At 46.8% G+C, this 26,393-nt stretch overlaps 1 protein-coding gene across 2 annotated transcripts in view; it reads right to left on the bottom strand.

The window, feature by feature from the left end:
* Positions 1-26,393, bottom strand: part of LOC144127943 (uncharacterized) — a 134,633-nt gene that overhangs the window by 81,663 nt on the left and 26,577 nt on the right. The window contains exons 3-4 of one of the 2 annotated variants that reach the window (XM_077660959.1): positions 19,476-19,772; positions 11,338-11,715 (exon numbers count right to left, since the gene is read on the bottom strand). In XM_077660959.1, coding sequence (XP_077517085.1) covers positions 11,338-11,715; positions 19,476-19,772 — 675 coding nt within the window. The remainder of the gene's footprint in view (positions 1-11,337; positions 11,716-19,475; positions 19,773-26,393) is intronic. The other variant, XM_077660960.1, reaches the window with a different exon arrangement.

Genomic DNA, 26,393 nt, shown 5'->3' with positions numbered 1-26,393 from the left:
CGAAACAAGCACTGAGTGGTAATCATTAGTAATCAACACAGACTACACCAGTGATGGAAGCAGCATTTCACCTTTCGGAGCAGGCCTTGGAGCAAGCAAAATGCTAATTTGGAGCAGCTACAGATGCCTTTGGAGCAGACACTGATGCCAGTTAGTTGACCACTTTAAACAATTAAAAATGCTTCGAAGCAGGTCTTAGCACTGGAAAGTTTTACTGCACATAAAAGTAAAACAAAACAAAAGTGCAACATTCTTCAAGTCATGACTAGTAAGTGGTAACGGTATGTTTTATTTGCAGTGTAACCCAAGGCGCTATTTCTTAAGAGAAATGAAAAGTGCACATTAAACATTCCTAGCAGAGTCTTGTAACGTCTTTCTCGAGCCAGGCTAGCTTTATTAAATCAGCAAGTTTTGGAAAATGAGCCGAAAGCACTGCTTGCCCTTTCTTTAGTATGGCTAGATCACTTTCAGTGTCTTCAAATTTGACCGTATTTTAGTTTTAACTCTCTTCTCAGAATGCTCTGGGCAGCTAACTGTCTTTATTCAGCTATGTCTTCATGGCTGCTGGTTCAGCTTCCACGACTAGTCCTGCTCGATAACTATTTTATGAACTCTTGATAAACACGCAGTGACGTTATCAGTGCAGAGCATCTTGGCGGACTGCCAAGGAGTGCGCTGTGGAAAGCGCGAAACAGGGGAACGCGCAAGAAAAGTTAATGCTTAAAAAAAAAGTAAATTCTCAGTCATCTTGGGCAGAAACTATGTTGTGTGAGACAGCATTGCGCAGCAGCGGCCAAGCAAGCGCCTCCCTGCAGCGATTGTGATGACGACAGTGCTTGGTTCCCAAGGCTTTATGCAGTGCTTGCTCACAGATTTTGCCACGCCAGTCCGTTCCAGGAGTTTTTACCTCATTTGCTTCAAAGTATCTTATTTTTATCAAGCTCAGACAAATTTTGGTGGTAAACGCCATCCGGATGGCCAGAACCCTATCGTTATATCCGTTATTTTGCCGATAATTGAATCGTTATAGTACATGGTTTATTTTTGCATAGGGGCAATAGGAGATCTGATGTATGCAACGAAGTTAATTTACATATTTACATTTCGTCTTCATTAAAGTTTGGCTTCAGCAGCTGGGATTAAACCCATGAGCATGTAACAACATACCAGGTGTTTCAGCAAGCACATCTGAGAATTCCTAAAAAAATCGTTATAAGTGATATATCGTCACATCTTGTATCGTTATAGGTGGATTACACTGTATGCTTGCATAATGGACCCACTAGCATAACAAACCCCTGCCCCCCACGCTTTTTTTTATTCAGACAATTCAGACATCACAGTGTCTTGGTGCAGAGTGCAAAAACAAAAGTAAAATTTGCCTGACTGGTCCCTACGCACCACTCAAACACAGCAGTAAGCAGCACGTCCAAACGCATACAACAAAAGAAAGAAAAAGAACATTCTGATTACAACAATGCGAATGTTGGCAACATACAATTTTCACAATTCAGCCTACAGTACATCCTCATTACTCAGTCATAGATAAAGAGTTCATAAGAGAAAAAGTACAGTGCAAAAGAACTTACAAATCAAACCCATGTACAGAACTAGCATCACGCCAACTTGTAATACGCCATCCAGAAGTTGTCCAGAATTTACTTGCCTAGTTGTCGTCCAGGGTTTACGTTTCTTTTTTTTTTTTAGCCTTTAGATTTTTGTAGCGGTCCCTCCTCAGCTATCGCGTCATACGCAGCGCAGACCTTGGCAGCGCGGCAAGATTCTGCCCGCCGATAACATCACCCCTTGCTTGTTTACCTTTTTCTTTTCAGGCGAGCTCCTGCAGAGGGGTGTGGGGGAGGGGGCGGTACGGCACGCTCACTAAACTTGCCAATACATTGTGTGCTCTAAGCTAAGGCTTAAACATTTGTATTACACACTTGTAACCGTCATGTGTGTTCTTTTAACCTGGCATAAAAAACGTGCACCTGACCTTCAGGGCCAGTGTTCAGCACATTCACGTTATTTCACTGAGATTGACCAGCGCTGCCAGCTACAACAAAATTGTCGGATCCTGTCAAAGTGAACGATGCTAAACTTCAGCAGCGCGAATGCGTCTGACCGAGTGCACTTGTTGATGATGGAAAGATAGACGGAATGGATGGAATCTGTTGAAACTTTCTTCCTGCGTAGTGAACCCTCTCCCAATCTAATGTCAATTTTTCTGGAAAAATTGGGTTTATTACGCAATTAAATACGGTAGAAGCTCTGTGCACCAAGACAGAATACCCTCTTTCATTCAGCCGTCCAATTGGCAATGGCGATTTCAATGTCTCGACAGATTTCAACCAACTCTTTGCACATGAAGGATTCATCACTTTAGCTCAAAAAGCCTATTCCTGAAAATTACTTAGTCTTACTATGAACACCCTGCATATGATGGTACCGCCGAACGACCCTGCTTTTGTGTGGTTACTTAGTTTAACATGGCACATAGTTGTATTAAAACTAAGACGTGGGTTCGATTCCGGCAGTGGTAGTTACATTTCTATGAAGACGAAATGCTAGAGGCCCGTGTGCTGCATGATGTCAGAGCACATCAAAAAATCCCACGCGGCCGAAATTATCCAGAGCCCTCTACTATGATATCCCATGTAGAATGAGTCGCTTGGGGACTTTAAACTCCATTAACCTGCCATATTAAGCTTTATTGTGCAGGGTCTAGAGTCAGTAAGCGAGAATTCAAATGACGATGAATGAGCCACAATTGTTGCCCTAGCCCACCAGTGGCCCACGTGCGTGACAAGAGAAGGTCACGCGAGATGTGCGCCATAAAGTGACGAGTAATGATTGACATTTCGCATGCGCCAAGGATCAACACATTTTTCGAAAGGGCGCACTGTGGTTGAAATTTATTGAGCCCTGGCACCGAGGGTAATCATGTTATCAAAATTCTAAAAAATGATATGGCTATTACTAACAGCTGGCTAGAAATGTCTAATTGCAAACAAGCACCTAAATGTAATAGTTAAAAAGTTAACTAGTATTAAAAACTGGATGACCAGTTCAGTTAACATGATTCAGCTGCTTTCTGACGTACACTGATATCCGTATTGCAATGCCACAGAAGCCAAGTCTATACCTTGAAAAGCCTATTTTTAAAAATTAATGTTCACATTCTGAAAAAGTCCAGCTGCTATAGTGCGATAAAACTAAAGAATGAAGGGGCCAATTCTGCTCAAAAGAGGCCCTCTAGCCAATGGTGTCGACTGGTTGTCGTGACAGTGTTGTTACTCCCCCGTGGTGTCACGCTAGTGGGCGCAAGGGGATTAAGCGCACGACGCAATGACCTGGCGCCCTGTGGCCCGCAACCTTCATGGACCAGGAATCATTCATTCGCACATTTCTTTCATCGTGGCAGCCAACACTTCACCACTTTGTCTTTTTAGTTCTAATGTCCCCTCAAGCCCATCATCATTTCGCACGTCTCTTCGTCAGTGTCTTTTATTCAAGATTGGGATGACCGTTTGGTGGTCCAGAGTGGAGTCACGAAGAAGACAAAGCTGGCAGTGGCGTGGTATGGAGCGCTTGAGCTAGGCCGGCGGCCATTAAAAATCATCTCATTGCCATCAGTCATCACGTCCCAATCTTCAGCTGGCTGCAACACAACAATATTCCATTCTCAGATTTTTTTGCAATCTTTTATATGAACACATTCATTCATTTAGTCCTTTATTTTTTTTTCTCACTCATTATCATCAGCACCACCATCAGCCTGACTACGCCCACTGCAGGGCAAAAGCCTCTCCCATGTCTCTCCAATTAACCCCGTCCTTTCTCAGCTGTGCCCACCGTATGCCCACAAACTTCTTAATCTCATCCGCCCACCTGACTTTCTGCCGCCCCCTGCTAAGCTTGCCTTCTCTTGGAATCCACTCCGTTACCTTTAAGGACCATTCAAACCCCTTAAGGACCATTCAAACAGGGCTTGAGGTGGCCTTGGCCCCCTTTAGCAGGCACTGAAAGCTGCAAACAACAGCCCAAGAGAACAGCACACGAAGACGCAACTAGCTCTATCACTTATGAAACAAGATACATAACAACAACGATAAAAACATATCAGGAGGTACAGACATTCAATTTACATCATACTGCATAAATCGAGCACACAGCACACTGTACATAAAATTAATAGAGTACCTATACAGTCAACTGATAAACATGACAATGAAATCAGAAAGCTTCGGTTTATGGGGGTTTAACATCCCAAAGCGACTCAGGCTATGAGAGACGCAAATCAGAAAGCTTCAGTTTAGCAGTGTTGATACCCAACTTTGTACGTAATCATTTAATAGACAAGATAACATAACATGAAGTACAGTAATCCCTCATTATAACAATATTACTTTACTCGAAATATCTCTTTGTTGAAATTTCTTCCGGTTCCGACCCAAACGCATGCATTTCAAGCCACATTACTCAAAGCACACAAGCAGCTTGACCTGCTTAGAGCGAAGTGTTCAGCGGAGGCATTGCTGCCGCCGAGCGGTGGGGACCCTTTTGTGCATGCAGTGTCAAATACCGCCGACGAATTAGTGTCATGCACGCACAGAACATGCCACAAAAGTACCAAACCTACAGCCGATAACCTGCCTAGTAACGGGCACCAAGCGGGTGCCGAGTGCCCCCAGCTGTTTACAGCAGAGCAAACGGAAGATGTCAAATTCCATGGTGCAGCGCGCCCGAATCGGTCACAGTCACATAGCTGCTGTCCCTGTGATAGAATCCACGCAGAAATAAAGCTTTCCTGATTCTTTGCGATGCCAGAAAGCCACAGTCTCTTGGAAGCCGAAAAGTGGTCAAAAGACGGTGAGCAGACTTGCAACGTAACATTACATGGGGTGCGCTCAATGAGCAAAATTCTACTGCTCTAAAGAACATTTCTGGCGCTGAAACGTGCCAAAAAGCGCAAGTGACCCTCCAATTATTAGCCCATCCACACTTGCGAGTCACAAACGAGATAAAATTTCCGCAACGATGCCGACCGCGGACAAGTCGGGCAAGGAACTGAACTGCTCCCTGGCTGCAAACGAAACTCTCGAAAGTGCGCGAACGTCATTCCCAAGAGTTTTCGCTTCAAACAGGCGACCCGCAGGTCGCATTTGCAAGTGTGAACAATGGTATTGTCAAGCTGCTGACTGGTCACAAGCAACTGCTGGTCGCATGCCCTTTGCCATGCTCGACGCGAGGAGCTACGTTAACAAATCGGGAAGACAACTTCAGGCAAGCCAGTCTACAAATTTTCTCGCCGCTCACAATAATCGACCTGCATCGCAATAAAACACCGCTCCTAGCTTCGTTGCACTTTTGACGGAGCAAATCGACCGATAACTTGCCGAAAACACAAAAAATCTGAGCGTCACCAGCGGCGAGTCAGGCTGTCAACATGGCGGGTCAACGCAACTACGGTGTTTCCCCGACGATTTTCTCGAGCCAGTCATGCTCAATTCGCGCAATCTGACTAGACAAAGGTCTAAATGCGTGGTAGGGTCATTGAATTTTGTTCCTAGACATTTGTCAACGGCATGGACACCACGCTACACGAACAACAAAACTCAAACCGAAGAATTAGCACAGCGTCGACAACGGTGCGCTGAAAAACTCTCGTTTTGCAAACTTCACAGCTGCACATCTTGGGAAAAAATTGCCCAGCAATCATTCAAAGCCTCTACTGCAAAACCTTTCTGTTTTCACAATCGCGCTGCATACCCACTATGAGCAGCTAATCGTTTTCTGAGCACCTCAAACGCAACCTCAGACTCGAGTCACAGCATTTGCGGTGGTATCCAGCGAGATACTCTTGGAGTACTCCGTGAAACGTCCCCCATTTAAAGCGGCCACTGCCTTTGTGATTCGAGATACCCCGAAGGTTGAATGCATGGGCGGCACTCGTGCAGTGCTTGGTCAGGTTGGAGCAGGGGTTGCACGTGCCTGGTAAGTTGAAACAGCCAATGTTCACTGCCTTTTTTGCACCTGAATAAAGTTTTGCTTTACTGAATACATTGTATTTTGACTTCCTCGCAGTTGCAGTGCAATTAAAGCTCGACTGCTTTAGATTTTTTTGAGTGGTTGCTTATATCAAATTACCACATTAATGAATTTTTTTGCCACCCTGCTGACTTTGTTATGACGAGAGATTACTGTACCTGCCAATAGTAATTAGTGCAGACATACAGTCTAATATTATCGCTTGTAGGCGGTACATCGAGAGTGGCGATTTTCACAATTTTGAAAGTCGGATTTTGCAGAAAACTTATTTTTTGAGGTGCATGAATTTTTCAGAATGTCCGATTATTTGGACCATTTTCCAGGTCCTGCCTAGTCCGAAAAATCTGTCGGCAACTGTAATTAAAGTACGATGCAAACAAAGTACATATGATTAACTTTACTCTGTCACGTAAAAGATACCGGTTTCGATTTAATATTTTTATCATACTGCTCAATTTGTTTAACACAAAATATCCATGATCCCCCCACTATAAATTAATTGAAAAAAATATACCTGAACTTTAATATACTGCTAATTTCAATCTTTGAAGATCCAGATAAGACATCATTAATTATGGTCACCTGCTTACCCCTGGGTTGAGAAATTATTGCTTTTGTTTGTGTAGTATGCCTATTTACTAGCATACCTTTTTACCAGGATTTTTGAAAAAAAAAAGAAACTGTTACTCGCATATTTGGGACTCTCTGCCACGCTAGAACACGAGCATGTAGGCGGGTGCAAGCAAGGCAGGCTTGGGAAGATTGGCGCAACCGTGTCATTGTATGCAGTCACAAAAGGTTCGAGTGGCGAGGGCACAAACTGTGCACCGTTTACCCAGCTCACTTGCACTGGCGGTCACTTTCCTGCATGAAAAGTTGTGTGCACCTGAAGCCGAAACTACCAAACCATTTGCTGTTCGGTTTGCCACTAGGCAGCTAGGTCGCGTGCGAGGGCACCGTTTTATCACCCATTAGTACATCCTTTGCCTTCCACTGCTGGCTTCGTGATTGTATCATTGCATGTTTATTGCTTTGAGCTGCACACGCGCCGTCAAGCCATCCTATGGAGAACTACATAACATGGTGCGGGGTGGGAGGGAGTAAAGTTTGTTTTTGGCCAGCAAGTGCGAGTTGGGGACTGATGTCTAGAGGAGGCAATATATAGTGTATATTGTGTGTTATGACATCTGTAGAGTTTTTTAGGCCGTGTTCAGAAAATTTTCGCGTGATTTGTGACCCCCTTTTTGAGCCTTAATTTAAAGAAAAAAAGTGTGAAAAAAAATGTAACGCCTTATAAGACGCTAACTACAGAGTTTTATATGCACAACGGAGAGCAAAGGGCTCCAACTACTACCTTGTGGGACACTGAAAATGACTTATTTTTTTGATCCGCAACAGATCAGCAATGGCATCTATCAGTGGTCGCTACCGTCGCTTCATTTTCGGCGACGTCAGCCCTACAGAGCGTGCGATGCTTTTGAGGGAGCACGGTTAGGTTAGGCGCCAGCAGGTTGTTCCCCTTTCCTCAGTGAGCAGCCATTGCTATTTAAATACCCTAACCCCAGTGCGGGGAGTTGCGAGAGGCAAGGACAAGGTCGGCACGTCGCGTCCATCGGAGGCTGGCCGAGGCTTTGGGGCCAATGGATCGTGATTCCTTGAAAGGCGTTGTTGCACGGTGCAGCAGGCGGCGTTGAGGAGGTTTCTGACTGTAGTAAAGGCGAGGGGGGGAAATCCGACTGTGCGGCCTGCCCGTGGCCCCCCCTGCCGCCGGATACGGGCCGGTGTAGTTTCGGCTACTAGGCTTTCTTCCGGTGCAACGCCAGCGGTGGGGATGGGTTGTCCGGGGCCCATCCTCTTGGGAGCTGCAGCGACTCCCACGGCTGTGAGGGCCAGCCGAATCGTGAGGTCCGTTGTCTGTGCGGAGGCAGGCCTGGAGGCAGACCTGGAGGCAGACCAGGTTGGACCCACGAAATCCGGTAAAGGAATGTCAAAAGTCAAAAACCTCCGCTCACGGGAACGTGCACGGCTACTAATGCTCGGTTTCTGGCTACGAAGAGGTCAGGTCCGCGCGGTAGTGTGCCGATGCACGGTTTCTGGCTACAAAGAGGCCAGGTCCGCGCGGGGGTTCCGACAGCCCAAGCTCCTCGGAATCGATGTCCTCGGGGAAGCAGTCTCATTGCGGATCGCCTATGATGGGTGGCATATTGCGGACGCCGAGGCTGACCCGGTCTGGGGGACCACCTGGGACGCCGAGGTAGAGGGTGTGCAGTAGGACCAGTGCGAAAACCGTCGATGTGTGGAGTACCGGTGGAGTAGGACCGGCTTATCTCACCCTATGCCCGATTCTTGGTTCATGGCCCGGGCGCCCGGCCTTGAATACTCCCTCCTCAGTAGGTGTGGAGCAAGCAAGGGGAGGAAATAAGTGCACGGTGGTTGGAAGGTAGCACAGGTGGGTCCCCCAGGGTTACCGGGTTATGGTGCCGAGGGCCAAGCGCCGATAGGCTGACGACCTGGGCCTCTGTTGGCCGGACCACACCACACACACTTCCGGAGTCTGAAAAACCGCGAAACACAGTCGACGGCTAGTAACCGGCCGTTCCGATCCAACCCTTAAAATCGTGGAGGAGCAGGTGGCTGTGGACCCCAAGTTAGGAATTTTTTTTTTTCTTTCTTTCCTGTCTCCGATGGTCGGAGCCAGTGGGTGGTCGTGCATCCCGTGGGGGAGCCGCACCATTGGAAAAGCTCGATGCCCTACCTGTCATGGCCAGGCAGGCCAGAAATGGAGTCGATGTCAAATGAAGGATCAGAGCAAAATCTCGCTGTCCCCATTCCCATCCCAATTCCCATAACCCTTTCCCAATTCCAATTTCCCATACCCTACATCCCACCCCCTCCGCTACGTCCTAGGGGAGATCAGGGGAGTCTCCCCGGGCCCGTTCCCCCGGCGATGGGTCGCTTGTAGCATTTCCCCCCCCTCTCTTTTATTTTTCCACCTACGGGTGGCAAAACGATGGATTGCCTTCGGGCCTTTTAATTTATTTTACGATTGGGTCAAGCCTGTTATACGTCAGTGGTGCAGGAAGGAGCTTATTGGTTTACATTCTTTTTATGGCAGCTCCACCATACTATATATATGTAGTAAAGGCGAGGTCTTTTTTTTTTTTTTTGCCACAAAAAAACGGATAGGTGCTCAAGGGCGCTCGCGTTTAAAGTTGGCGGCTTGAAAGTAAAACCGATGCACGACGCTTCAACGGATTCCGCGCGTTTCCAAACGGGGTCCACTGGATCGGGCCCTCTCACTCACTTGCATGTACCTTCAGATGTGTACTGTGAATGGATTAAATTAGCCGAGAGCTCGAAGAGAACAGCTCCGCCCAACTGCCGAAGCTATTGAATGGAGCCGCAAACAAACGAGTTGGAGGAGAGCGGAGTCACGGTCTCTGCAGGTTTCAAATCTCTTTTTCTTGACTGTCATGTATCTTGTCTCCCGTTCCTAATAAACGATTTCCATTAAGTAGTTCGAAGTTGACTGGCACGGCCAGGAACGTTTCGCCGGGCGAGCGTACGAAGACACAAGTGCTCTTTATAGTGCGAACTGCCTTGTACGATCCCTGACCATTGTGCCATCAAAGTTTTTCATTGACCGTGGCGATCATCTGGCCAGCCTTAACAGGCTCCTGCAAAGGTTAACTAGCACTTGAAGCGGCACTTGGAGTTCCTCTGCTGTTCGGCGCTTGTAAATTGAGGCGCGTCAAAAGCAAAACCATGGGGCATGCAAAGCTCCTAGACTCGAAGCGCCATAACAAACCGAAACTCTCCTGGCCGCTTGTGGCGCCACCAAGCATTTGATTTCTTTGCTTCCAACGTTCAGGTTGTCTTTTGTCTGTCTTCCTTGTGTGATAAAAGTGCACTATCGGTTTCAAAACAAAACTTACTTCAATATTGAAACCACGGAACCTTCCTTTGTCAGCCTCATAGATTCGTGGCGTCCATGGAGTAAAGAAAATGCCTCCAAGGTGACGTCTCTTGTCCTATGACGTCATCACACTTGTACTTGCAAGATTGGCCTGTGGTGGCGATACCTGTATTTTGGTTGTTGCTATTTTCTACCTTACAGGAGCTTTGATTTCAGTAAGAGTGGCGTTTTTGTGATCAGGAGCTGGTATTCTAACGATACATGCCAACTCCAATTTCTCCTCAGTGTCCCTTTAAATGTGTAAACCATAGCTTGCCCACTAATTCCTTGGTTCTTGTGCTGTGTACAGAAAAATCTGACCAATACAAATCTCGCAGGTCTGCAAAAAATATTAGGGTCACCCAAAATTTATTGCATAAAAAAAAAAATTGGGGTATGCTTAAGCTTCACCTTTAGAGTAGAATGCAATAGCATCATCGGGTCCTGCTTGCATCGCCTAGTCAATTACCAGCTCCTAATTATACTCATTACTCATGCATTAAGTGAAAGACCAGAACGTATTCACTAGGTTCACCTTTATTTAGCTTGAACCAACGAGCCTTCGTGGCCTATGGGTAGTCTAACCGCTTTGCAATCCGAAGGCCCTAGGTTCAATTCCCACCCAAACCCAGATTAACAAAATTTTCTTTTCAGTGCAATTACTTTCCTTTGGTTTCAGAAACCTCTTTAATAAATTTGGCGTCAATGCGAACATTCTTTGGCCTGTTCCTGAATTTTCTTAATTCTTTGCTTCTACTGAAATTTTTCGCTCACGGCCAACGACGACGCTGGCTTTTCTGTGACATGAAATGCTTTACACTATGATGTTGAAACACTCAATTCAAAAGCTGGAGCATGGGAAATGAATTCATGCAAATCTATTTACAGACTAACAGATTTATTTATGGCTGCGCACCAGCATTCAGTGCTCACAGGTGTGTACTGGTGTTTGTGGCATCACCTATGTGAGGGCAGCGCCCCTCGCGAGTGTGGCCACGGCTCCCATGTTTATACCACCCAGAGGGGTATATAAACGGAGGGGTATAGAAGAGTGTTCAGAACGCCTGAATTTTGCATATTACAAAATGCCCTTTATGATCACGGAACTTTATCAGTTGATATCAGCTTTATGATATCACCAAGATTCCACTGTATTTTGTAACTGCGAAGCAACGGGACCAGAGAAAATTTACAACTAGTCCTGTTTAGCACACTTGGCGAACAGTGACTCGCAAATTAAAACCTTGACTGTGCACAGTATTGCACAGTGCAGTACAGTGACCCACATTCACTGGCCCTCACTTGTGCTTCTGCTCAGTGGAATGGCCACGCACCTGGTCGTCTTGTTCCCAGACATCCCAAGTGCAGCTGGTGAAGGAAATCTCTTGCAGTGTCCTGTTCCTGGTGAAGAGCTTGGTGAACGACTGCATGTCACCTGGAGTGACAAGAAACCCCTGCAGGCTGAGCCGAAGGACACTGCGGTTGGCAAGCAGTGCCCTGAACACCGAGCTCACTTCATGGCAGCGCCTGCCACTGGACACGCTCAGGTCTGCTATACATGATGCGGTGCCCACCAGCAATCGCCTCAGGCTGACTGCATTGTCCTGCGTGGCCGACCAGCTGTCCAGGGCCAGGCAGGTGATGCTCCGGTTGTAGGCGAGGGCGTCCAGGATGATCCCAGCGACACCGCCAGAGCCCAGTGCAGCTGCCCCCTGCAACAGGTGCCAGCTTTAGCATTTCAGGAAGAGAGAGAAGAGCGAAGGCCACGAGGGGGGCATGAATTGGGTGCCCTGAAAATACCGAGCGCAAGCCTCCTTTTGATGACTGCATGTGAGATGAAAAAAAAACAGGAAGCCTTCACATTCCAAAACATGTTCAGAGATAAAAAGAAAAAAACCTGCACTTATTAGCCCCCCCCCCCCCCCCCTTTTCTCTTCCAGGACAAAGAAGGAACAGCATTGCAGCTAAACCACTTCCATTTAAGAAGAGCCACTCACAAACCTGTAGAGCACGCACCTAAACGGCACCTCCACAGAAAGCATATGTGAGGTGCTACCGAAAAGTTTGGCGAGTACGATCTAAATAAAAGAAGACGTTCACCTTATGTCCTAGTTTGCACTGTTTCCTTCGAAAGCGGTAACATTCAGCATCTACAAATCGATCACAGCATTTCTACCATGATTCTATGCATGCGTGGAAGTCGCCAAGTGTGAACGATTTGAGGACCTCCTGAGATTTCGACTGGATCTCTTCAGCTGCATTAAATTGACACCCTTTCAGCCTCAATTTCATTTTCAGGAACAAGAAAAAGTCACAGGAAGCAAGGTCAGGCAAATAGGGCAAATGCAGAACTGTTGAACAACATGTGTGTGTGGGAGCGCTGTCATGCTAGAGCAGCCAGTTGTTGTCGTTCCACTTTTCTGGACGTTTCACCAGAAAACTGTCCTGAAACTGTCCTACACTATTATAGACATCGCAGATAGTTTGCCTGCGATCTGCAAAAAATAGCCTTGCCAACTTCCACTATTCTTGTCTGTGTTATCGTAGTTGGTGGCCATCCGGAGTGCTCATCGCCGTCGACAGACGTGTGGAAATCTTCGAACCACTTGTACAACAAGAACCTCTTTGCTTTTGTTTATGGAATTAGCTCAGAAAGCTTTCTGTAGCATACAATAGGCCTCTGCAGTCAGTATGTTAAATCTGGAACAGAATTTGATGCAGATGCTTTGCTTCTTAAAGCTCATCATTCAGATCAAAAGAAATGCGCTGAATCACTGAAACATACCGCTGCAAAATCGAACAGAACAAAACAACACGACCGTTCAGCTGCACGGCTGTCAGCACACTGGTACATAAGGCAGATTGCTTGCCACATCTCCCAGCGGAAAGGCGAAGTACACCTAGTTCCCAAGCAGTGTTTAAACTCCCCGAAACTTTGGGTAGCACCTTGTACAGTAGCCAACCGACATTTCGGACTCCAATAATTTGGACTTTTGTGATATTTCAGACATCGTTTAGGGACTGTCACTCACCTCATAGGAACATGTGCACATTCACGACCAATATTTCGTATTCTGTGGAGTCCACAAGTTCGATTTTTTTAACTAAATGAAAGTACGTTTTCTTTCCTGCCAAATTAATTTGAGTTGAGGTGTTGAATGCTACAGGTGAGATTAGCCTTGCTTATTCTGCCGGCAATTGCTTCACCGTAGCATCGCTTCTATGTTAACAATGTCCTAAAACCTGACCGGATCAACCCCGCTATGTGCACAGTCACTTATAATAGCACATACTCCGCTCCCGCAGTCACCATCTATGCACATATCCAGTCACACTAGAACATAGTCCATTGCACTGCTATCACAAGCAACCAATTCTTCGACGCTGCGAAAAGTGACATCTTGGATTTAAACAAAGTCAACTGTATGAACTGGCTACGATAGGCTTGGCTGTTCGTTCCTTATTTTTGCCACTTGGGTTAATGGCATGTTCTTCTTTGCCATTGGGGTGGTGTGTAAGAATTGAGCCCGACTGAAATGAACGGGACAGCTGCAGCCTATGCCGCAGCTCGACATGGCCTGTGGTGCGGGGCAGATCAACGTTGGGCAGACGAGGGAAGGAGCTGGTGCAGTTGGAGGCGCTCTATCCGTCGCATTTCTTTCCGCAGTCACGCTTGGAGAGTTATGAAGGCGACAGGACGCATTCTTCGGATGTGGGCATTAAATATGTAACGTATTACCGGAGGATTAAAAAAAAAGCGCGATTTCGCGTTGCGATTGCTCGAAGCGGGCCGTCGGCCATCTTGTTCGCAGCACGGGTGATATGTGGGAAAGCCCACCTGGGGAAATTCTTCCGAGGTGAAGCCTTGAGGTGTCGGGATGCGGTCGGTCCTCGTGATAGACGGCGGACAAGGAAGCGGATAGGACCTCTCTATTGTTTTACTGGAATCTGCTAATTTGCCCAGATATTGTGGTTTTCCCACTGTCGAATTTATGAAAGTATGCGCAGTATACGATCACTGGCGAGTATTCGGGAATTTTCGAATATTCGGAAATTCACGAATATCAATTTTCGACTACGAATCGAATATCAAACATATTCGACTCGTATTAGAAATTTCGCATATTTTCGAACACCCCTACTTATTAAACAAATCAGATGTTACAGCAGCGCTAACTATGATGGGATTAACTCAGCATTAGCATATTTTTCTGCCCTGTTCTTTTCTGCCCAGTGATAAATAATATTCGCTGTTTTGTTTGCTCATTTCACTAAAATCCCACCCTTATTTTAATACCCCTGAAAAAAAAAGGGGGCCTTTAATGTAATAAACTGAACTGAGCTATATTAATGACCTACCTGCCTGTGTAACATCTAAATTTAGACTCTTTGCTAACAATCGCATAATTTACCATAACATTACTAGTGATACTGATCACCAATCTTTACAGTCTGACCTGGACGCAGACAGCTCATGGCGCTCATCCTGGTTAATGACCCTAACGCTTCTAAAACAAAACATGTCTTTCATTCGTCAGTCAGCATGTATTCCAACCACTTACGTTCTTAATGACAATACTGTAGAAATAACGACAACCTATAAGTACCTTAGGCTGCACCTTATGGAAACCTGTTTCCCCCCTCCATTTCAACGCAGCCCATCTTCACCATCGTGTGTCAGGACAGCACCGGCTGGGCAAGGAAGTAAGTCTTCCAAATGGGGGAAGGGGGAAACAGCGATGAGAGCGCCACCTCGTAGGTTTTGTGGAATTCTGCGGAGCCGGAGAGCGTTTCTTCGGGATCCAGCCAGCGTCACAAGCAGTTGCAGCTGCATGCTCTAATTACCTTCCGCGGCAGGCGCACGGAGACCCGTTGTGCCTTGCCATTGGATTTCTGGTTCCAGGCAGCAAAGCGAGCGCAGCAAACACACGCTCTTGTCACCTTCTGCATCAAATGCTCGGGAATGGCATATGCTCGGGAATGGCATTGCCACAAGAATGCGGCGTGCATGGGAAAACCCCGCCACCATTGTCAGCACATACAAATGTTCGCCGCCGATACTTCCGAAGTCTCGCCCTGTCCCAGCCGGTAAGTCGGAAGTCCTTACGTAGCCTTCTATTTCCGAGGAATGCATCGCTGATGTTTTGTAGCTAGTTGGCCCGCTCTGTGTAATAATTGCAAGTGTAATAAATAGCATACGAGTGTTCACGCTTTGTCGTCCCTCCCTCAGCTCCCTCGAGCACGAACCGCTCTGTGGTTAGCAAGTGGGAACACTGCATCAGCGGAGTGGGGGGGAGGGGGGGAGGCTGTCCCCCCCATATTTCCACAACCTCACTTTGACTTAACGTGGTATCACCATATTGATCTCACCCTAGTGACTGCTAACCGTACACTTGGTCTCTTCAAACATAACCTCAAACACGCCCGCCCCTATCCTTGTCAAAAGACTTGCCTATACCACCTTAATACGGCTCAAAATTGGGGACGCAGCAGCCATTTAGGACCCTGACTAGGTTTATGTTATAACTAACATTGAATCCTTCTAGAGCCATGCTGTTCGTTTCATATTTTGAGACTAATCACCTTTCAGAAGCATCTCAACATTAAAGAAACCTGCCGGACTGTAATACTTATCACATAGCCATAAACTTGCTCGTTTAACACTTTTCTACAAACTTTATCACCATCCATTCCTTCGTGACGTTTTGTTCCAGTCACCTCATGTCATCTTTCCACGAGATGGTCATTCTTTCAAAGTTAAACGTGTACAGTGCCATTCATTGTCTTGAGTGCAATAGTTTGCCATCGGACGTCGTGACAGAAGCAGACAAAAAAAATTCCAAGAACTCCTCTGTGATAGAAATCTGTTATGACTATTCTTGTCTCTTTATTGTTTGTCTTCCCTTTTTGTTATGACTTGCGTTCTAATCATTGTGTTCATCATTTCACTTGTTCTTCCCCTCCTGAGTAATACCCTCCCAGTGAGGGCCTTTAGAGGTAACGTGAATAAATAAATAAATGTGATCCTGGAGGTGGCAATGCCGCTGAGATTACTGCTGCAAAAGACTACCACTGCTAGTAATACTACCAATCAATATTACTTGTACTTCAACAATGATATCATAAGTGTCACAATACCTACCTGACAAACCTATTGTCTTAAAAAAATTAAAGCCCTCAGCGTACAGTAAAACCTCAATAATTCAATCTAAATTAATTCAAAATCCTATATAATTCATAGAATTTTTGCACCCCTTAATTTCTAATACATTTCATTTGATAATCCAAACCGGCAGCTTTCACCAGCTTCATTAATTTGAAGGCCTGGAGTGGTCCATGAAGAACACCTGAGAGGATTTGTCACAAGCCCGGCAAGGCGGCAACACCCTAGATTGACTGGCAACACAGCATCGTGCTGCACGCGTAGTGTAATCCACTTACAGCAATATCGAGAAAAAACCGGAAAATTGATCGTTATAAATGAGCATCGTTATATCTGCACAAGCCAAAAAAAGTGGCTGATCCATGCATACCCCCATGCATGTAGCCACCACCACCAGTGCTCCTATCAAGAGCGCACAGCGTCTTGGCGCCCTGCCAAGTTCACCAAATGAGCCACCCCCACCAAAGCTCCCATCAAAAGATAAACATGTCATGATGTTATCGGCGCATAGTATCTTGGCACGCTGCCAAGGTCTGCGCTGCGGACAGTGCGAAACGAGGAAATGAGTATGAAAAGCTAACGCTTGAAAAAAAAAAAAATCTCAACGGCAAAAGTAGGGTGGCTGGGTTCAGAGATATTGCCCTGCGCTTAGTCGCTGCCTTTTTTACCCAGTTCAGAAACACACAAATGGGCAAAAACGGCGAAAACTATGCTTGCGTGAGAAGCGCTGTGCGGCGGCGGCCAATGCAAGCTCTTCCCTCCTCCCTCCAACGATTGCAACGACAATGCTTGGCTCATAAAAATGTACGCAACGCCATCACACGGATCTAGTCACGCCAATCTGTTTGAGAAGTTTTCATGTCAATCAATTCAAAGTATCCTATTTTTCATCAAACTTTCAGACAAATTATGATGGTAAACACCTTCCAGGCGGTCAGAATCATATCGTTATATCCATTATTTCACTCACCGATAAATTTATCGTTATATGTGGTTTATTTTTACATAGGCGCAATGGGAGTATTTGTTCGTTATAAGCGATATATTGTTATATCTGGTATCGTTATAAACAGATTACACTGTAATAGGCGTAAAATTCAGATGCACTCCTGTGATGTGCTGCTACGGATGAAACGAACGAAAGAACCATGACCATGCCCTTACACTGCCAACGCTTGGACTGCTAGTCGTATGGTACACACCTCAAGCAATGAGCAGCAGTGCCCAGCCCACATATCACCGATGCCCAACCGTCCATCACTCAGTATGCACAGCGAGCAGTGAGGAGTGGCACTCAAACTGCGCTCAGACCATTGTGAGTAAGTAGATGTTTGTAAGTAAATCCCCTCATCTGAAACCGAATCTGCATAAATGCATTTCGCACACTTATGCATAGGAATTTTTCTACTTTCGATGATACAAATTTTGGACGGCATGAATATTCCTGGCGACCTCGTGAGATTCATAACATTGTGATTCTACTATATATTCAACCATAGATAGCCTGCCATTCGCGCCACTAACACATTATGAACAAGGTGTCCGTGTGGAAGCCGAAACATAAAAAAAAAAAACTGGCGGTGGTTTAGCTCTGGTTAAACCTTCCTGGCTAAACAGCTGGCCGAGCGGAACTTGGTTATGTGACCAAATACGCGACAAACCACGTGATCAGCCACGGTGCTGCGCTGCCGGCAGCTGCCCCACACCACGTGACCAACAACGTGACAGCGTGGCAGCGCCGCCACGCTGAAGGCTCGCAACACTACCGTAATGTAGCTATCGCGACAAAAAACATTTCTTTGGTGGTTGGTGACTTTAATGCAATATCGCTAGCTCCTGCTGTGCAGAGAATCCGGCGTCGTCGGCGTTGTGAGCAAAAAATCCCCGGAGAAGCGACCGAGTGGGTCACCTAGGTCAAGTGACCCTGTGGCATCATAACTCACAAGGGCTATAGTATACAAGTGCTCACAAGGACTATTAACTGCATCAAATGTAAAAAATAAGCATTGTGTATGCCTTCATTTTAATGCGAAAACGTTAGTACCCTCATTGTCAGAAAAAACTGCCCAGCGTCGGTGACAGAGTCAACTACCTAGCTCACGAGACCTTGCGGCTAATCACAACCTGCCAAACGGATTGTGAGCATCTTACCACCGTGACAGGTGTGTGTTAAATTAATGATTGCTCACGAGAGGTTGCTAAGGAAGGGCAACATGTGTCTCACAAGCGCGACCGATGACAGCACCTGCCATCCCAGGGCATCGCTTAACCGCTGCACCACTGCGCCAGAAGTGGTATGAGGACTCTCAGCGGTCTATAAATGTAAAGTTGAGAATGACCTATTCCACATATATGGGCTTTAACCCAATAATGCTATTGCGTCATACACTTAACGCAGAGCTTATGTATGCCCTCAAGTTTTTTCAACATAGCCACCCTGCAGTCAGATTTTTCACAGCGGAGACGCCATGATAATTCCCAGTGTGCTGCCACAAATGTTTCAATCACTGATGCAAGAGCAGAACAGCTTGAAGATACAGGACTACAGGAAGAGTCTTCCAGTGAAGGCTAAAATATTCACAAAGGGTTGCTGCAACTGGAGCAACGCATGTGGCAGCTGACACGTCAACCACAAAACCCTCATTGATCACAGACCGAGCAAGCAAAGCCAAATGAATTTTCTCTAAATTGGCATGTGAAGGGCTTTTGATTGCCTTTGTTTACGTTTATCCTCCGCTTCTGCAGATCAGGTGGCGAGTTCTTGTCCTTCTGGCCCTATTTCAGACGCAAGAGTGGGGTTTGACACTTTGGGCACTTGGCTTCTGCTGCTCTGGATCGAACAATGGGGCCTTGACACCGCCGATGTTGTGCTTCCAATAATGTGACTTGAATTGCTCGGCTTTCACATCAACGCTATTTTGCCTCAGCCTTGGATGGTTGCAAAGTGAGATCTTGTCGATAAAGACACTAGCTTTCTGCTTGAGGATTTGGAAGAGGCATGGGCATCCATAGCATGTGAGCAGTAGAACAGGTGAGTCACATCAAGGAAGCAGTTCATTTAGCACGTGTGTGTATGTGATGCAATTCTTCCATCAGTCTGCACAGTGCTTCACAGCTGTCAGTATCAGGCAACATTTTAACTTCAGTTAATGTTTTCACATGACCTCAAAGTGAAAACAACAAATGAAAACAACTTGAACAAAGTGAAAGCAGGAAAACCCCTGCCCACTTTTCTTCCTTATCTGAAAACACCAAAACACAAAATCTAAGCCTACATTCCCCAAACACAGTGACAATCACCCCACTCACTGTTCCTGTGACGTGAACATCAATGAGTTTGAGCGCCTTGAGAGTCCTTGTCACAGCCAGGCCATCCCCGAGAGCCTCCAGCGCAGGCCCCACGTCACCAACAAGACGCAGGGAGTCCAGCGACAGATCGCGGAGTTGCGCTTCCAGGAGACGGCAGATGGTCGCCACGACGGAGCACGTGGTCCGCGCTCCCAGGTCACACTGGCTCAACCGCAGACAGCTGAGCGACTCATTCGTGCGAAGGGCATCGCAGAAGAGAAGCGTGAAGGTGCTCTGACGTGCTGTGGGCAGAACAAGCTGAAACAGCAAGCACCGCATTACAGTCAAGTCCTATATGAATTCTTGGAGAGGCAGCAGTTGTGTGGAATTGGCCCAGTTGGTTGGTCGCGAAATCATGTGGTTAGTTGAGATACAGAGCAAGCTCCTTAATTCAAGCACCATTCATTGCAATTTTCAGACAATCCGAACTGTACAACTTGGTCCGTCCAAGCTTTATTGGAACCTATGTAAAATCGTCATCACCATCATCATCATTCGCATAACCACCACCAGCACCAGCCTGACTACACCCACTGCAGGGCAAAGGCCCCTCCCATGTCTCTCCATATAACCCTGTCCTTTGCCAGCTGCGGCCACACTATTCATACAAACTTCTCAATCTCATGTAAAATATAGTCCGTTAATTGAAACCTGAGTGGGTGGCCACACCACCTGGGCAGCCTGGGCGTGTGGCGAACCAGGCAATGCTCCCGCGAGGCTGCACCTCTTTAGAGGAAATGTGTAGGTAGTAAAATTGGCCTGCGAGGTGCGAGCATGGTGTTTTCTAACACCATGGGTGCGAGCATGCAAGGCCAAATAAATGGGCAGGGGGACACTCTTTGCGGTGGTATGGTGACGGCAACTAGCTGCATTACCTCCGAGATTTGTACCCAGCTGTTGCATGTAATCACGGATCTCGAGGGCTTCAGCAGCCTTCTGTGTTAACTTTTGTTGTTGAGCGACGGATAACATAACCAGCGGCAAGCTACAGAAATCAGGCGCATCGTAGTATCTCCAGCACTCTGAATCCGAAATCACAACATGTCCAACCCAAAGAAATTGGAGCTTTTGCTGATATTTGCATGTCTTTGGCTCGGCTTTCATATACCTTCTGCGTCACATTCCATGTGACTCATTCGATCTAGCGGTCAATCTGCGCAGCGTGCCACGGCGCAGTGATTTAGAAATGTAATCTGTTCACAGTATAAGTCGCACCAAAATGCTGCAAGAGAAGATTGAAACAATATGTGAAATCAATGCCAGTGCGTTATTGGAATGTGCCCCAGCCTTTCAGACCCAGACCGACCTCACCGTTGTTCCCCCCCACCCCGTCCCCTGCCCAGACCACTCAACACGACAAACTGAACCTGACGCAAGGACCTGACCTATCGACCCCATTAACCCGAGACGCCGCTTACATCTGAAGACACCATTCCCCTGCCCAGGCTGTTCGGCGCGTCCTGGGGCCTCGACCATTGGCTCTTGGTGACCTGCGGCCCGGAAACTTCAAGACCAGGTATCATTCAGCCATCTCATTCATCGTGGCGGCCAGCACCTCACCCCTTTCTCGTTCCTGTCCAGCCATGCTCTTAAGCCTGTAACCACTTCACGCGTCTCTTTGTCACTGATCGGGACGATCGCTCGGTGGCCCCGGGTAGTGTGACGAAGACGACGACGAACTGTGCAGTGGCGCGGGCAGGAGCGCTCACACTAGGCCAGCAGCCATTAAGTCAACTCATTGCCATCGATCATCGTGTCTCGTTCTTCGGCTGGCCGCCACATAACAATATTGCCCAAAAGCACACTCACTAGTTTGGCAGCTTTCAACTCTAGGTCAGATGGCTGGAAAATTGGGCATTATATGCATGGCAGTCCTGGCAACTTTTTTTTTTTTCATCTCAACAGTCGCACAACATCGCCAACTCATAAGTATGAATTTTCCATCGCGGAGATTGTAGGTTGCACTATCCTTTTGGTTGTTTTAGGTTGCGCTATCCTTTTGGTTGAAAGGTGGAAGTTGCAAGCGGCTGCGCGCTGCTCAATTTTCCAGACTTGCGACCATGCTTAGAGGTGGCCGCCCTTCCTTCGCAAATCAGGTGCAGCCCTCCGCTATGCAAGTTTGGACGCACTGAACACTGCACGCCTCTTCTTCAGTGTTGAGGGCGAAGTGGCCTTCCGATAAGTTCAGGCTTGAGAACACAAGGTGCTGGTTTTTGCCTTCGTGAAAAAAAAAGCAAAAGGTTGTGACTGATTATTTGAGAACACCGAAATAGGGTAATCTAGAATTTTCTAGATTTTTCGAACATTTTCGTGGTCCCGAAGGAGTTAAAAAAATTGGTTGTCAACTGTATATATTAAATTTATCTGCGAAATCAAATGCTGGCAGTCATAAAGCTACAGCATTAGTCAAGAGTAACAGCTAGAGCGAGCATGCTGATAAACAACCTACCATAAAAACCGGAATATAGGTCGAACTTTTTTTCAAAAAACCATGGTGAAAAGTCTACCCCCGTCTTATATAGCGGTCATTGGTGGAAAAAATACGGAAGTCTTGCAACAATGGGTGGCTGAAGTCAACAGCCTCCATCACCATCGCCATCAGCAGCAGTGCCGCCATTTTGCGTTTCAGTAGATGCAATGCCTCCTTTACTTTGAGATGCCTGGCACGTCGACCGCGCCTCTATTGTACTCCCTGGGCCACTGCGCTTTTCCGGCTTTCCGCTAGATGGCACTGGCTTCTGACACAATGGTCTGCCGAGTTTTTCATAGAAAAGCACTGCGCTAGGCCAAGTTTTGAAGATAAAATGAGAAAATACATGAAGTAAAGCAAAAATCACACTCTTTATTTAGTCAGTAATGAAAGCGCGCCTCAAAGCTTCAATACTTTGCGTGACAACGGCTTGTTTTTGTAGAGTTTTGAAACTGCATTTTTGTCGGTGACATCTAACGCATGGTTGCAAAAGAGTGGCTTGATGAATTTTTTACATATGAAGTGTACAAAAGCCTTCCTGAGTTCATCACTACAGCTCTCACATTTCAATACAGGCAAGCCTGTGATCACATTCACGCTTTGATGCAAGCATTGCTCCAGAGGTCTCAAGAGAGCTTTTCTATCTGCTAACATTATCTCCACATATTTCTTGAGGCCATAAAGAACTTTGATGAGTTCTTGTGTCGGGTAGTGGAGGCCACCTCTGTCTTGGTGGGAAATCAACCCATCCATAGGAGCATTTCCTTTTGCTTTTCGAACTAGAGCCACACAGTTCTCACACGCAATTTTTTTCGCTCACTACCCGAGATATGTATCCTCCAATAAGTGCAAAGGCTGCCATATCTGGTGTCGGCAAAAACGACATCGACGATAAGCAAACTTCTTTCAATGTTTGTTGCGCCCGATTGGCGTTCACACAGACAGCTGTTGTGTTGCCCCTTCCTTCACTTTCAGTTACACTCTGTGCAGAGCAGAATGATGCGGAGCTGCTGACATTGCTTGTGTCGGATGATGCAACGATTCCAGTCTTTAGGATCTTCTCCAGTCCACAAACAACACTTCTGACATCGTTGCAGCCCGCACTCCGCCGGAGAAAACCAAACAGAGATTCTATGAGATCGCTTGAGAACTTCCTTGTCAGCACAAACATGAAGTTACATTCATTCAAAAGAAACTGAATGCATTGCACGTTGGAGACGGTGGTGAAAACTAGTGCATGATAAGTCTCCTTGGTCAGGAGGTTCCCTGGTGGGCTTGATTTCTTCAGGATTTCGATGTACTCAAGGAAGACGAGCTGTAGCCAGTGAAGTCGAGGATCTTCAGCATCCGAAAACTGCCTAGTGTCGGGGTTGTTTTGGTGAATATGCTGCTGGCAGTTGCTGACATCCATTAAAGTGAACCACCTGTACATGTTGGTCATAAACTCCACCGTAGGTCCCACACTTGAAAACTTGGCATCACAAGTGTATCCTGCTTGGTCTTTCAAGAAACTCAGGCCAGCGGTGACAGGAGGTGAAAAAATTTGAATTGCGGCCCTTACTCCCATTTTCTCGATGCTTGATGGGTACACATGCTTTCTTGTGAGAAAGCGAACTGGCTTGACCGAGGAGCCTTGCTGCATTCTATACAGGTCCTTTAGATAGAGGATATTTCTTGCTGACCTCCCATTTGTTTTGACAGGAACCGGGAGCGAACATTCTTTATAATATGGCTCTGATCAAAGGCAAGCAACAGGCGTCTTGAGGGATCAGCTGGGTGGCGTATCTGGGTTTGAAGTTGACCTAGTGACATCAGCTCCATTGCAGCGACATTTACTTTATGATTGTCAGCTACTAGGCGCACAATTTTGAATCCAACCTCTTCTGTTTTTCTGATTACATGCTGCACTGTTTTTGCAAGCATTTCTCCGGAACACCCCTTTGTAAAAAAGTACCCTACCGGTATCTTGAAGCTTGCATGCAGTCCACACAGCAAAAAGCACAAAAGAGAATTTGCAAGCTGACACGTTCCTGATGCTGGCAGAAGATGATTGAGGTCGGAACTCTGATCAATGTCTCCAAGAAATACATCACGTTGCTTGTGGTATTCAAGTTTCTGTCGGATGCGCATCTCATCCACAACGAGACTGCAGAATTGGGTGTTGGGAGACACTCCACCTCAGCACACAGCCTTCTTTTGACAAGGTCACTAAATCCAACTTCCCCAGAGGAATTTCCCAGGTATTTCCTCAGTGTATTTCGGCATGGGAAAGAGAGCAGCTTTTCGGTTCTCATATGCTCGTAGGATTTTGCTGAGAGGTGGCGCAAAATAGTGCACTGCATAATAGTCGTTTCTGACCATGTAGGCTTTTTGGCCTTGTAATTAATAACTTGATCCAAAAAGATTTTGGCCTTCGTGCACGCAAGTTCCGAGTCTTTCACCACGTGAAGAAACTTGCTAACGTGGCAATGCTTCTTCAACTGTTGAAGCTCTTTCTTGTACGTTTCAACCGTTGAAAGCAGCCTCTCATTTTGAGCCTTCAATGCCTTTTCCTTCTCACGCCATTTTTTGCGCTGCAAAAAAGCCGCTGAAGAAACATGTTCGTCGGTCTGCGTGCCAAATGACCTCATGGAACGTGCAGTGCGGACGAGATATGGCAGTCTCTCCGGACTAGCTGTATTGGGCCCCGCAGCAGAATTTTCATTGGCAAGGGACGTGCTGCATTGCTGCGTGAAGTCTTGAGAGGCGACACTGCCGGTGTCAGACGCGGAAATATCACAGTCAACAGTCAACGTTGTCTCCAGCACATTTTTCTGCGCTGAATGAACACGATTTTCAGACGTGCAATTTCACGCCGATTTTGCTGGTGAAGACTCTCGTTTCCTTTTCGCAATGCTTCTCTCATTTCGCGGCTTCAACGGTGCTGGCCTGAGGTAAGAGGGGTATTGGGGAAATACGCTGGGCACAGTACCTGGCTTCAGCATGCGCCTCTTGGTATCTTCGCGAAAGTCTCCGTCAAGAAAATGAAGGCTGCAGACAGCTGAGTAATTCGATGTATCATTTGGCTGCCAGTTCTTCCTCGAAATTACTTTCAGCCATTGTTCCCTCAGCGTTAGGTCCGCAGGTATCTCGTGGAATGACACCCCTGGTTGCTTCTTTCTCTGGCTTGACGTGCAAAACGGCACGCAACAGTACCGCATGACTAGTTGATTAACGCTTCCTCTGCGGTTATAAAATCGAGCACTAAAGCGGCAAAACACATACAATAAAAGTAGCACATGGGGCGCCGAGAAAAACAACGATCAAAACAGCAGTGCTCCTTCCGAACGGGCTACCGTGAAGACTGCGCGGGTGCGAGGGCGCCGGCCGGATAGTGTCAGTGTCAGAACAGAGCGCCGCTCTGTGGCAGCGCCGCGCGTAAACCGGAGAGGGTATGAAGGGGGGGCTCGGTGCTGACACGCCAGGTATCTCAAAGTAAAGGAGGCGTTGGTAGATGCAAAGCGGAAGCTAACGGCAATTTACCGTCGCCTTCAAGAAAAACACAATTGAGTACGAGGAAGCTCACGGGAACCTGGCGGCACAGCGCGAATTTGGAGTATCCGAAAAGAGCATTCAGTACTGGCGGAGGCAGAAGCTGCGTATTACAACTTGCAGCAACCAGAAGAAAACATCATTTCGTGGGCAGACCGTAGTGTATCGAGAATAGGAAGGAAACGTTGCGCTGCGAGCAAGATCGCTGCCTGTGACTGCCGAATGCATCCGCGTGAAAGCGGCAGAGATCGCGCGTGCCTCTAGACTCACGAGGGCGCAATTCGAAGGCTCGCCATCCTGGTTGCGGCGATTCATGAAGAGGAGGGCTTTGCTCTACGGCGCCGTACTTGCCTGTGCCAGAAACAAACACGCGGGCCGATTGGTGCGCGATATTGTTAAAAAATTTGCCGGGTGTACATACAAGCAGCATTTAAATGAAATTAAATACTGTCACCATTGTGCAACCTCTCGAGTCGCATTTGTTTCAAAGTAAGGATGTCTTTCGGTACTTTTCCCATTGAAAAAAGATTTTTCATTTTTAGAATTGGTTAGTTAGGGGGTCGACCTATATTCCGGTCCGACCTATAGTCCGGTTTTTACGGTACCTTTATCAACCAGTGAAGAAAGATGAAGCAAGGTAACCGATGGTCCTTGAGGGTAACAGATCGGATTCCAATGGAAGGGAAATGCAACAGAGGACTGCAGAAACTTAGGTGGGCATATGGTGGCTACAGCTGGCACAAGACAGGGTTAACTGGAGAGATATGGGAGAGACCTTTGTCCTGCAGTGCGCTGATGATGATGACTGTGGTGGTGACGATGATGGGACATGAGACAGAACTTCTGCTTTGTAGTTGCTGGCTGTGAAGGCAGTAACA

The sequence above is a fragment of the Amblyomma americanum genome, chromosome 4 (genome assembly GCF_052857255.1).
Source record: "Amblyomma americanum isolate KBUSLIRL-KWMA chromosome 4, ASM5285725v1, whole genome shotgun sequence".
NCBI lineage: Eukaryota > Metazoa > Arthropoda > Arachnida > Ixodida > Ixodidae > Amblyomma > Amblyomma americanum.
This window is presented reverse-complemented; position numbering and strand designations above follow the sequence as displayed.